The 13,823-nt window shown below is 42.8% G+C and overlaps 1 protein-coding gene across 1 annotated transcript in view; it reads left to right on the top strand.

The window, feature by feature from the left end:
* Positions 1-1,160: 1,160 nt before the first annotated feature.
* TUBGCP4 (tubulin gamma complex associated protein 4) overlaps positions 1,161-13,823 on the top strand; it is a 60,643-nt gene continuing 47,980 nt past the window's right edge. Inside the window, exons 1-2 of the mRNA XM_056572111.1 lie at positions 1,161-1,375; positions 2,116-2,247. Coding sequence (XP_056428086.1) covers positions 1,298-1,375; positions 2,116-2,247 — 210 coding nt within the window. The 5' untranslated portion in view covers positions 1,161-1,297. The remainder of the gene's footprint in view (positions 1,376-2,115; positions 2,248-13,823) is intronic.

Below are 13,823 nucleotides of genomic sequence, written 5' to 3'. Positions count from 1 at the left end.
TACTTGAGTAATTCCTCTTGAATTCTCCGCTCCATATTAATTCACATCTCCTCCGTCCATTGACTTTAATGTTATTTCTGCTGTCCTGTTCACACTGCGGAAATTCTGCTAGCGGAATTCCAACGCTGAATTCCGTTCCGCTTGAAGAAAGAGCATGTTCATTCTTCAAGTGGAATCCGCAAGCAGAATCCAATAGAAGTCAATGGAGAAAAAAAATTCTGCCCGACATCGTATTCAAGCGGAATTCAGAAAAGTAGATTAGATAGCCTCCTCCTTCATTCCTCTTCATTTCCGCATGAAAATTCCGCTTGATGGAGAAGGCAACAATTTCCTGACCAAAATTTATTCCTTGTGAATTCTTCAGTGTGAACGCGCCCTAAAAAAGAAATAAAAATTTCTTATGAAGTATATTAGAAAGGATAATGTTTTGCCTAGATGTACAGCAAGCTTTTGATTCAACTAATAATTAGAGATGAGCGAACTTACAGTAAATTCGATTTGTCACGAACTTCTCGGCTCGGCAGTTGATGACTTATCCTTCGTAAATTAGTTCAGCTTTCAGGTGCTCCGGTGGGCTGGAAAAGGTGGATACAGTTCTAGGAAAGAGTCTCCTAGGATTGTATCCACCTTTTCCAGCCCACGGGAGCACCTGAAAGCTGAACTAATTTATGCAGGAAAAGGCATCAACTGCCGAGCCGAGAAGTTCGTGACGAATCGAATTTACTGTAAGTTCGCTCATCTCTACTAATAATACCTATTATTACTTAATTTATGTTGTATGATTATATTTCCTAATTTTTCCTATTTTTCTATAAAATCTACTGTAGAAATTTCCTAAAATTTAGAGAAGAAAAGTACATTGTAATTAGCATGGATTTGCAGTGGGATTTTGCTATGTAGTAGTGATGCGGCTACTAGGGGTTAAAAAAAAGTTTATTTTATTTTATTTGTGTAATATCCATAACCACTCTTATATTGGATAGTAGTGGACACAGAGGGCTACAAATCACATTACAGTATGCAGGAACCAAACCTAACCCGGATAACATACGCGTTTTCGATAACTTCACATAAATACGGTAGCCGCGCACAGCATTACGGTAAGGCAGGAAGCTTAGCAAAGGATGACGGGAAGTAGAATTCAACCAATCAGCGCGTTATTGCTTCGCGCAGCACGTCGGGAATTGTAGTCCGCTGTCTTTTGAAGCGCAGGGCTGGCGGGCTGTGGTGGCGGCAGGGACCGATGTAAACATTGCACGATATACGGCTGTGTCGTGATTCCCGGTATCCCGTGGGGATGATTCACGAGCTTCTCCTGGCCCTTAGCGGCTATCCGGGCAGTATATTTACCTGGAACAAGAGGACGGGCCTGCAGGTGGTGTATAGTGTATATCCGGGGCTGATATTATGTCTATACTTTATACTGCTGGTTATTCTCTATATTACAGGGTATTAGGTTGTGTTTTATACACTGTCATAATGTATTATGTAATAGTAAATCTATACACGGTCTTGTTGTATAGCTGTAGTTATACGTGTTGTCACCATTATTGTACAGCAGTGTTTTACAAACAATGTGTCTCCAGCTGTTGCAAAACTACAACTCCCAGCATGCCCGGACAGCCGGGAATTGTAGTTTTGCAACAGCTGGAGACACACTGTTTGTAAAACACTATTGGTTTAAAATAGTCGAAGGCTGTCCGGGCATGCTGGGAAGTGGTAGTTTTGCAACAGCTGGAGACACACTGTTTGTAAAACACTGTAATAGTACAGTATAAAATAGTGTTTTCCCTACTGTGTTCTTTTCTTGCCTTCGGCTCCCCTGGCATGCTAAGAGTGGTAGTTTTGCAACAGCTGGAGACGCACTGTTTGAAAAACACTGTAATACTTTAAAATAGTCAAAGGCTGTCCAGGCATGCTGGGAGTTGTAGTTTTGCAACAGCTGGAGATGCACTGTTTGTAAAACACTGTAGTAGTATAAAATAGTCTCTGCTCCACTGTGTTCTTTTCTTACAATTCTGTACTTATTTCTCTGTGAACACTTGTAACGCATTAAATTGCAGTCTATTGTGTATCCATAGAAGCATAACACAGCTGTGGGGTTTTGTTTTGCAGGTATCCCAAGATCTGCCATTTCTTCATCCTGGTGAAACGAGTGTCCTGAACCGTCTCTGCAAGCTGGGGACAGACTATATCCGCTTCACAGAGTTTATTGAGCAGTACACCGGCCATGTCCAGCAGCAGCAGGTACGCCCACCATATTCTGAATGCCTTTGTGCACTGCTTTAATGGGGTATCCAATAGGGATCGACCGATATGGTTTTTTTAGGGCCGATAATCGGTGGAGGTTAGAGCCGATAGCCGATAACTTAAACCGGAATATTGGCTATTTATCCCCCCGCTACACCGCTGCAGATCATTGATTTAAAGCGGGCGCTTTAAATCAATGCACTGCAGTGGCTTTTGCGGTGCCATAGGCTGCAGCCGCCACCCGCTTCTCTCCCCCTGCCTGTCCGGGGGTCCTGAGTCCTATCACTGCCACCACTCCCCCCACCGCCGCGTCGCACCCCCCACCGCACTGGCCCCATTGCCTCCCCCATCCCCGGTTTTATAATTACCTGTTCCCGGGGTCCACTCTACATCTGGCTCCGGTGGCGTCCTCCTCAGCTGTCACTGTGCGCACTGACGGTGACGTCACGTCACTTGTCATTGCGCACAGCGTAACGCAGGAGCCAGAAGTAGCGTTGGCCCCGGGAACAGGTAATTATAAAACCGGGGATGGGGGAGGCAATGGGGGGGGGGGGCGCGGTGTGGGGGGCGGGGCATTATTGGCTTATCGGCAAGGTAATTGCCGATACCGATAATGCCCAAAATCGTGATTATCGGCCAAACCGATAATCGGTCGATCCCTAGTATCCAAGGCATCTGTTCCTGGGGCTCTGTAAACATTTTGGATTTACACTTGGCACATATGCAGGGAGAATCTCTCTGTATTCAGAGACATATTCATCTGTATATTGTAATACTCGATCTGTATAAAATACCATGACAACTGTATAACATAGCACTACTGGCAACTTCCTTATGCAGCGCGAAACAACTTGCCGCCATACACGAGCAGTGTGAACATAGCCTTACTCGAGAATAGGTCAATATTGTTTATTTGGTGCAGGTCCCCTGAGAACCTCTATAAAGGGGTTGCAGAACTCCTGTGAGCATTGAGTCTGCATTGTTTATACTGACTTGTCACCTGTATAGGCGGATAGGCCTGGTACTGCAGCCCTTTGCACTTAAATAGGACAAGCTCCAGTACCAGGCACAGCCACTGTGTGTGTGTGTGTGTGTGTGTGTGTTTTAAAGGGGTAATATTTTATTATTTTTTTTTTTAAATAAACTGGTGCCAAAAAGTCAGATTTATAAATTACTTTTACTTAAAAAAAATCTCAATCCTTCCAGTACTTATCAGCTGCTGTATGCTACAGAGGAAATTCTTTTCTTTTTTTAATTTATTTTCTGTCTGACCACAGTGCTCTCTGCTGACACCTCTGTCCATGTCAGGAACTGTCCAGAGTAGGAGCAAATCCCCATAACAAACCTCTCCTGCTCTGGACAGTTCCTGACATGGACAGAGGTGTCAGCAGAGAACACTGGTCAATCAGAAAAGAAATTCAAAAAGAAAATCATTTCCTCTGTAGTATGCAGCAGCTGATAAGTACTGGAAGGGTTAAGATTTTTAAATAGAAGTAATTTACAAATCTGTTTAACTTTCTGGCACCAGTTGATAAAAAAATAATGTTTTCCAACGGAGTACCCCTTTAAGGGAATCTGTGAGTACAGGCTGGTAGTGCTGATGACACTAAAGATAATGATACTTACTATAGGCCAATCCATTGCCACATTCGCCTCCTTATTTTGGCAGCGCTCCAGGAGCACTGCTTCTTCACTAGTCCCAGCTGCGAGCATGCTTGAAGAAGCAGCAGAGGTGACGCCTGTGTGCCTGAGCTCTGTCTGTGCATAAAGCCTCCCGCCCGAATAAGGAAAATAACCAATACTAACCAACAGGTTATTATTGGTGACACTAATGACAATTTCCCTCTAAGTGATAGAGCTGATGCTGCACCACTAATGAAATAGTCCAAGTACTGAAATACCCCTTTAAGGCAGTGTCTATGTTTAGATCACTTATGTACCAGAATGCGGATAGTTAATAATTTATTATGTTATCATATAAACATTCTTGTTCATTTGCGGTTTGCACGTTGGTGCTGATGGACTGAATGGGCTCTAGGGAGGAGATTCAGCCAGCAATAATGTCACCCTTGTGGGCTCTGGAAAGGCCATTGACTAGTTCTCCCTGCACATTATGGTAGTGATTATTGGCTAACAGAGCTGATATATGTGACATGCTGTGGAGATAGCTTAGATCTGCTCCTTCTCCACTTTATTGTTGAGGAATCATGAGCTGTCTACAAAGCATGTACCTTGAATCAACCTGCCAAAAACAAAAAAACTGTTATTGATCTACTAATAAATATTAAAGTCATCAAACAGGTATAGTGTTATGGGGATAGTGCTGTAAACTCAATGTGGGGACATTTGTGGCAATCCTATTGCAGTCTGTCAATGCTGCTTTAATGTAAAGAACAGAGATAACCATAGGAAGATGTAAACAACGTTGGAGGTGGGGGCAACACCTCTCATTTTTCAGAACACCCCTTGGAAAATGACAGTGGCCTGGTTGGCCTGTCCAATACACTCTAATTACATGGCTGCACTTTTGTGTAATTAAAATGTGTGTTTCCCCCTCCTATCATGACCTTTCAGGACGCCATGATTTGGTAGGCTGATGTGCATTGCTGGAGTACCGGAAGTGATGAAGGCTAGGTTCACAACATGATTTGTGCCTCCAAGGCTCAGATACAGAGGGAAAATTCCTCTTTCATTTCATGGCCCGGGCATAGTCCGCTAGTGACTAGTTTGGGTCATTTTCCCAACTTATCAAAGAGTTTTGTCTTGGACTGAAAATCACTGCAAGCCATGCTTCTCAGTCAGAGCTAGGAAAGTCCTCCTCGAAAACTCTGCAGTGTCCACTGTTCAGCGGAATCACATTGGGACTCTGCTGCACTGGAAATTCCGAGCAGAATTTCAACACTGAATTCCACTCGAAAATTCCGTAGTGTAAATCCGGCCTAAGAGGATTCTGAGAAGGGGTCTAAGGTGTGGCTAAGTAGGAGTCTAACCAGGATAAGTAGCAGGTAAGTACCACACTATACAGATACGGTAGTGAGGACCACAGTCTATGCTTTTTTTTATTATTTTTTTTCCTCCCTTCTCCTCTCATTGGTTGAAATGCAGGTTTATAGCATGTGTATCCTGTGCAGAGGTGAAATGGCACAAATTTCACCAAACACCCATATGTAGATGGCTATAAACTGCTCTTATGGGCGGGCAAGACTTGCACTTGAAGAAGATGGAAGCTTGATGAACTGAGAGCTCTGTGTCTGTACAGCAACTAAAGCAACTTGTGGCCCTGCCATAGCATTTTTCTCCCCTCCAAAGTGCTGTCTTGCACTTGCAATGCCCTCTAGAGCAAGAAAAGGAGGGGAAATCCAGAGCTAAACTCTGCAAATGCACAGATTATGTCTCTGATGGTCCCCTGGAACCCCAGGATGGTGCCTGCCTGTCTTCCCCAGCATGTTCAGGGTCCTCTACACTGCCACAGCCATCTCCTGTTACACACTGGAGAATCTCTTCAATTCCTCTGAATCTGCCACAGACCTACTCTGTATCATCCCTTGTGGCTCCCTTGCCAGAATGCCACAGCTTAGGCCACATTTAGGAAGGGACTTCTGTATTGACTTTGGCATCCTTCATATCTGGCAGCCCGGCTAAGCAGCGCCAGTGCTTACAGGAGGAAGCAGAGGAGAGCGTTGCTGAAGGGGTGAGTCCTAATATTGACTTTGTAGTGGCAGACTGCTTGGCTAGCCACCCTACTACTGATGCAGCAGTTAAAGAATTAACCCTGAAAAATATGCTGTAAACTCTTCACAAGACCATACATGTGGATGTGCAAATGTGAAAAAAAAAAAAAACCAAAACAGAATAGAACAGAGCGCATCTAAGTGCAGTTATCCTCTTACAAGATTTTGGATGATGGATGGAATAGGTTTGCTCACCTTGTGGTGTTGTACTATGAGCACAACACCATAGATCACTTGATTCCCACAAACAGTGGTACACCAGAGGAGTGCAGCCTGCCCTGGTCCCGTATCCAGCTGGTGGAAGGCGGTCAGTGCAAAATGGAAAAGGTGAAGGAATAATTCCCCCCCAGAAAAGAAGTGCTGTGAGCGGCATTCTCCTCTTGATTCTCTGGGGCTATTTGGCAAATAACCGGCAGGAGACGGACTTGGTAAAATAAAATAACAAAAGGTTTATTTTTTTAGGTGCATGCAAATGAACAACGCGTTTCGAGGGTCTGGACCCCCTCTTCGTCAGGTCCTCTGATTGGAGACTGGGTGTGACGTTCTTTTTATATCCACCCGAGCCCGCGAAAATCTTGCAGAGATGTTAAAAGCATGAATATATTCAATAGACAGTTAAATGACATCTTAGTGCTTTCAAATATTGTTCTGTTACAATCAAAAATCTTAAATATCATACTAGATATGTAAATAAACAGTTATAAACATTGTTTCACATTGTAAGCCGTGCAACACTGGGCGGCTTGTCAGGGAGGATTTCCCATCATGCGCAACCATAGGTGAGCACTTTGGCAGCAGATGCCGTTTCTCGCGCGCACACATGAGTAGGTCCGGCAGCAAAGCAAATGGGGGACTGATCGTGCCAAACGAAGGCTGTGCTGGACTGTCATCGGCGCTCTGAACAAAGAGGCAAGCAGAATGGCAGATCCGCAGTGAGCCTCTGTCCCGGGAGGATGTAAGTTGTAAGTCTCTGTTGATAGTGACATATTTGATCTTATGAGAGAGATATATTTTTTGTGTATGCATATCAGTTTTATGAAAGAATGCATAATGAAATGAATGTAACTAGGAGTAAATGGTAAGTGTATGTATGTCTCTGTACACAATATGATAAATGGAGATACACAGTCCCCAGGTAAATGGCTCTAAAGCATAAGTAATACATTTACAAAATGAGGGTGCACAATTGCTGAACCAGAAAGCCTCGAGCCTAACTACCCATATACCACAGTGCAGCATAAATCGTGACCCGAGGTTGACCAAGCATGATGACTAAGACTTGCTAATTATTTATTTATTTAATATATACACACACAATAAGCGGCATGAATTGTGCACTAGCCGCCGAATGAAAGTACGCCTATTTTGGATTTTTTTTTTTACGTTTGCGCCATTCATTATAACGGATAATTTACAATATATTAGTTCAGACTTTTACGCACGCGGCAATACCAAATGTGTGTATAAATTATTTTTTTTACGCTTTTTTGGAGGGTAAAATGGGAAAACTGACGTTTTACCTTATTTATTTATTTATTTTTTTATTGGAATTTAAAAATTTTTCTTTACTTTTTACATTTTTTATTTCCCACTTTAATAGGGGACTATTTATAGCAATAATTTGATTGCTAAGGCTGGGTTCCCATTACGTTTTCCCCCATACGGGAGCACATACGGCAGGCAAGAGCTAAAAACTTGCGCTCCCGTATGTAACTCATTTCAATGAGCCGACCGCAGTGAAATGTTCGGTCCGGTCGGCTCATTTTTGCCCACGGTTGACCACGGTTTTAGGTGCGGGAAAAAAGCGCATACGGGGCAAAAATGAGCCGACCGGACCGAACATTTCACTGTCACTTTCACGGTCGGCTCATTGAAATGAATTACATACGGGAGTGCATAGAAAGGCATACGGGAGCGCAAGTTTTTAGCTCTCCCCTGCCGTATGCGCTCCCGTATGGGGGAAAACGTAATGGAAACCCACTCTAATACTTTTCAGTACTATGCGTAGGACATAGCACTGATCAGTATTATGGGTGATCTTCTGCTCTAATATAGAACCAGCACAGGACAATCACCAGTGAGGTGCAAGTAATCCACCCATTTGCCAAATACTGGGTTCAATCCATAATCCACACTCCAAGAAACAGCACCATTCTCTCTTCTTTCCCGTAGCGGGTTGTGGCCTATCCCTTGGGCACCTCTCGGGTCCCGTTAAGGTCCCCTGCCTCGCTCCAGGAGTTTATGCAGGAGACCTAGTTATCTGGCCTGGTCTGCCGGTGGGGACATTGCGCGCGTGTGATGCGGTACGCATGTGCGTCCTTGGTGATTGGCCGGAGACCGGAAGTCCTGCCTCCAAGATGGCGGGGCCCACTGGAAGATGCCAGAATTAGGATTTCAGGAGGCGGGTGCAAATTTCAAACCCTGGGAAATATAAGTAAGCCCAGGTCTATCCGACATCCTCTGGATCACCATGGATAGTTCGGTCGCTGCCCACTCTGCATCTCTGGAGCACACAGGACCCTGCAACCCAGTGAGTAGCTGACCCATTGGGGGACACTTACTACTTTTTTTGGGGGGGGGGATATTGTTTTTATAATGTCCTGTTATTATAGGTTTCCTTCTCTCCTTTTAAGGAGACAAGGAGGCCCCGAAGAAAACTAAGGAAAAGGAACCTAAAGTTAAATAAAAAAAAATGTGGGGTTTGTGCTATTATACTGCATGAAGGCTATAATAAGCCCCTATGTAAAGCCTGTATGGGTAGGTTAATTCAGCCGGAATCCCTGTCTTTTTTGGAGGAACTTCGCTCTATTATTAAATCTGAAGTTCAAACTTCTTTTGCTGTGGCTCTGCCTAAAACTCAGTTTGATCCATCTCCACCGGTTGATCCATCCCATATGTTGGACCTTCCTTCCTTTTCGGATCCTCTTCCTTTTAAAAAGATGAAAAACCACTGTGCTGGTAAATTCTGATGTAGATTCTGAGGTTAATATTGTTTCTTTGAGTTCCAATTCTCAAGAGGAAGGTGAAGTCATTGAACCTTGTACACAGAGGAACGATAAGAGATGTTATTTCTCCTCTGAGGACATGGAAATTCTAGTTAATGCTGTCAGAAATGCTATGAACATTCCTGAAACCGCTTCTGTCCAAGATCTCATGTTTGTGGGATTGAAACCAAAAAAACAACAGGTTTTCACTGTTCATGACAATATTAAGGATCTTATTCTTGAGGAATGGAAAGAACCTGAGAAAAGGTTATTTCCAAGGAATTCCGTTCTATATTTCCATTTAATGAGGAGGATACGAAATTATGGAAGAAAATTCAAAAATTGATGTACAAGTATCTAAAGTGGTTAAGAAGACATCCTTACCATTTGAGGATAGCTCTCAACTAAAAGATCCCTTAGATTGTAAGTTGGACGGATTGTTAAGAAAATTGTGGGACTCTTGTCCTGCTCAGATTAACCCCAATATTGCGGCTAATACTGGCTTGAAAAACTAGAAAGTCATGTATCTAATAAAACTTCTAGAGAGGATATATTGTCTTCAGTACCTATGTAAAAACTTGCTACAGCTTTCTCAGTCGACACCGCGACTGAGTCAGTCAGAATGTCTTCCAGATCGGCTGTTCTGTCCAACTCAGGCAGATGAGCCTTATGGCTTAAAAATTGGCAGGGGGATTCTACCTCAAAGAGTAAACATTGTGGTATTCCTTTCCAAGATAACACTTTGTTTGGCCCAGTCTTAGATAAGATTCTGGAAAAAGCTGCGGACAGGAAAAAGGACTTACCTGAAGAAAAATCTACCAAACAAAAAACAAATATTCGTTCCTTTTCCAAAAAAAAGCAGTATACAGGAAAAACAGGTAGTTGGAGGTACCCAAAGGGAGGCAAGAGCAGAGAATTCTTGCTCAACCCTCCCTCAAACTCTTCTTCTAAAAAAAAAGTGACTGTCTTCAGGTGGGGGGAAGACTCACTCGATTTTGTCGCCAGTGGGCGAACATTTAAAAAAAAAAATCCAGTTTATTCTGAACTCTCTGGAGTTCGGCTTCAGAATCGAGTTTGCCTTCTCTCCTCCTCAAAGATATCGCATTACAGATCTAGGATAAAAAAAATGCAAACATGAGGCTCAGCTCAGGTATAAAAGATCTGTTATCCCTTGGGGCTATTATTCCGGTTCCTCAGCAAGAACAAGGCCTAGGACACTATTCCAACCTATTCCTAGTTCCAAAGCCCAATGATTCCTTCAGGACCATATTAAATTTAAAGGGTCTAAACAAATGTATTACATACAAAAAGTTCAAATTGGAAACGTTGAAGTCTGCCATTCCACTAATCCAGAAAGACTCCTTAAAAGATGCTTACTTCCATATTCCTATCTAAGGGCCTCACCATAAATACCTTCGGTTTGCAGTCCAATTAAACAAAAAGGTATTTCATTACCAATTCAAAGCTCTACCTTTTGGAATATCCTTGGCACCAAGGATATTTACAAAAGTTATGGTGGAGGTAGCAGCCTCCCTGAGACTAGAGGGGATCGCCATCATTCCCTACCTAGACGATCTTTTGATTATTTCCAATTCTTATCACCTGCTATATCTGCATGTCCAGCAGACAGTGTCATGCCTGCAAGACTTGGGCTGGATAATAAATTTCCAGAAGTCGGATCTCTCTCTTCCTTCAGAACCAAGAGATTCTTAGGCACGATCCGTAATTTAGAGGTACAATAAAACCTTTCTTTCGGTGGAAAAAGTATCCTCCATTCAGCAGAAGATAAAAAAAAAAAAAAAAAAAAGGTGATGCCAAACAAATCTGTTACCTTGAGGGAAGCTTGGGTCCATGACTTCCTGTATACCAGCCATACCCTGGTGTCAGTCATTCCAGAACTTTTCAGTCACAAATACTGAAAACCTGGGATTGCTCTCAGTTGTCCCTAGAGAGTAAGATGAAGGTTCATCTTATTGTAAAGAAATCCCTAAACTGGTGGTTGAAGAAGGAAAATCTTCTTGTAGGGGTACCATGGATCTCTCTTCCATCTATCTCCATAACAGATGCCAGTCTGTAGGGCTGGGGAGCTGTGGTGGAAGATCTCCAACTTCAGGGTTCCTGGTCCCAAGAAACCCGAAACCTGTTCCTTGAATTATCAAGAATTAAAGGGGTTATCCAGGAAAAAACTTTTATTTTTTTTATATATCAACTGGCTCCAGAAAGTTAAACAGATTTGTAAATTTCTTCTATTAAAAAAGGTTACTCCTTTCAGTACTTATGAGCTGCTGAAGTTGAGTTGTTCTTTTCTATCTAAGTGCTCTCTGATGACACGTGTCTCAGGAACCGCCCAGTTTAGAAGCAAATCCCCATAGCAAACCTATGCAAACCTTCTACTCTGTGCAGTTCCCAAGACAAGCAGAGATGTCAGCAGAGAGCACTGTTGGCAGACAGAAAACAACAACTCAACTTCAGCAGCTGATAATTATTGAAAGGATTAAGATTTTTTTAATAGAAGTAATTTACAAACCTGGAAAAAAGGGAAAAAATGTGTGCATCTCACAACCGTCACCGAGGCTTAATGCAGTTAATAGATCGATCCCCACCGATCAAAAATTTTATAAATAATAAATACAAATGAACCGCACCTCAAGGATACTGCCCTACTGGGCTCACAATGAAAATCAAGTGTAGACAGTTCGTATGAAAAAATGTGTAACATTTATTAAAACAAAAATTTAATTAAAAATTACCTATCATATTATCTATCATTTGCCTACTGAGGAAGGGGTCATTCTTAGCACTCTGAAACGCATCTAGGCTTGCATCTAAATCTGAACTGAGCGAAATAATACAGCACTGCCAATTTTACTACTACTGCTGACACAGAAAGAAGGAGGCTGTCCATTGTACCTGCTATTCCAAATCAGCTGTCCTCCTCACCGGGTGTACTTCCAGTTTGTCCGCTTTCACCAGGAGCTTCCTGCCACAAGATCTGCAGCGAGGGTCCGACACACTAACACGGGCACATTGCCAGTACGGACCCCACACAGAGGAGTCTCATGCCAGAGCTCTGCAGGTTCGTGAGGATCTCCATATCTAACAACTGCCAGCGTCCTCACAGCAACCGCAGGATTTGCTAATATCGGCCCGTCGCAGCACGGGACCAGCGGCTCTGGATACGGTGAGCAATCCATCCATTCACATTAAGACTATTGTCAGCATATCTTACTCTCTGCCCAGACTTTAAAAAAAATTATATAACATCCAAACTGCCGGAATATCAGCATCCTTCGGATTATCGGCATCTTGCACCAAATAGAATTGCAGACTTTTATACCATCGGCAGTACTACATCTACTATTTACACATTTCCTTGCCATTAGGGCCCAATGGCATAAAAATTGTAATTATTATTATTCGCTCTAACTATTTTATAACCAATGTTTATTTTAGGTAATTTTTAATTCATTTTTTGTTTTAATAAATGTTACACATTTTTTCATACAAACTGTCTACACTTGTTTTTCATTGTGTGCCCAGTAGGGCAGTATCCTTGAGGTGCGGTTAATTTGTATTTATAATTTACAAATCTGTTTAACTTTCTGGAGCCAGTTGATATAGGAAAAACGTTTTATCCTGGAATACCCCTTTAAAAGCAATATTCAAAGCTTTAAAAGCTTCAAAAAATCTAGTGGGGGGCCTTCATGTAAAAGTCTACATGGACAACACTACAGCAGTGGCCTTTATCAGTCATCAGGGCGGAACAAGACACACACCTCTGAAGACTCTAGCAGAGAAAATATTTATTTGGGCAGTACAAAATGTGTTATCCCTTTCAGATGTACTTCAGAAAGGAATAGACAAGCCATTATATATATATATATATATATATATATATATATATATATATATATATATATATATATATATATATTTTATAGATCCAGGCAAATGGTCCCTGAATGCTCAAGTCTTTCGCTCGCTGACTCACATTTGGGGTCTTCTGGAAATAGACCTTTTTACTTCCCTGAAGAATCGCAGTTTTCAACGTTTCTTCTCTCTCAATCCCAGAGTGGATGCTCTTCAACAAGTATGGTTGTTCAATCTTGCATATGCTTTTCCACCAATTCCTCTAATCATGAGAGCTCTCCAGAAGGTGAGACTAGGAAGAGGAAAATTCATCTTCATAGCCCCGATGTGGGCCGAAGAGAAGCTGGTTCAGTCTTCTAAAAGAACTTGCCATAGTAGAGCCAATTCGTCTTCCTCAGAGGGATGATCTATTGTGCCAGGGCCCTCTATTCCACAAAGATCTAAAGAATCTCCAGCTGGCAGCCTGGCTATTGAGAGGTTTGTGCTAGAACAAAAGGGTCTCTCTAAAAAGGTGGTTGACACTCTCCTAAAAAGGAAAAAGGATTCTACATTCTCCATTTATCTTAACCCCTTAAGGACCCAGGATGTATGGGTACGTCCTGGGTCCCGGTCCTGCGATATAACGCGGGGTCACCGTGTGACCCCCGCATCATATGGCGGCGGGCCCGGCGTCATAGTGAAGCCGGGACCCGCCTCTAATAGCTCAAAGCTGAGCCGCGCTCCTAAAAACGAAAGTGAAAGTTGCCGGTTAGCTCAGGGAGCTGTTCGGGATCGCCGCGGTATAATCGCGGCATCCCGAACAGCTGTAGCACAGGAGGAAGGTCTCTTACCTTCCTTCCTGCAGTCCGATCGCCGATTGATTGCTTCAAGCCTGAGACCCAGGCTTGAGCATTCAATTGCCGAAAACACTGATCCATCTCCATAGGAATGGATCAATCAGTGTAAAAGATCAGTTAATGCAATGTTATAGCCCCCTATAGGAGCTATA

The sequence above is a fragment of the Hyla sarda genome, chromosome 4, assembly GCF_029499605.1.
Source record: "Hyla sarda isolate aHylSar1 chromosome 4, aHylSar1.hap1, whole genome shotgun sequence".
Classification (NCBI taxonomy): Eukaryota; Metazoa; Chordata; class Amphibia; order Anura; family Hylidae; genus Hyla; species Hyla sarda.
Note: the sequence above shows the minus strand (reverse complement) of the source record. Positions and strands in the feature narration are given on the sequence as shown.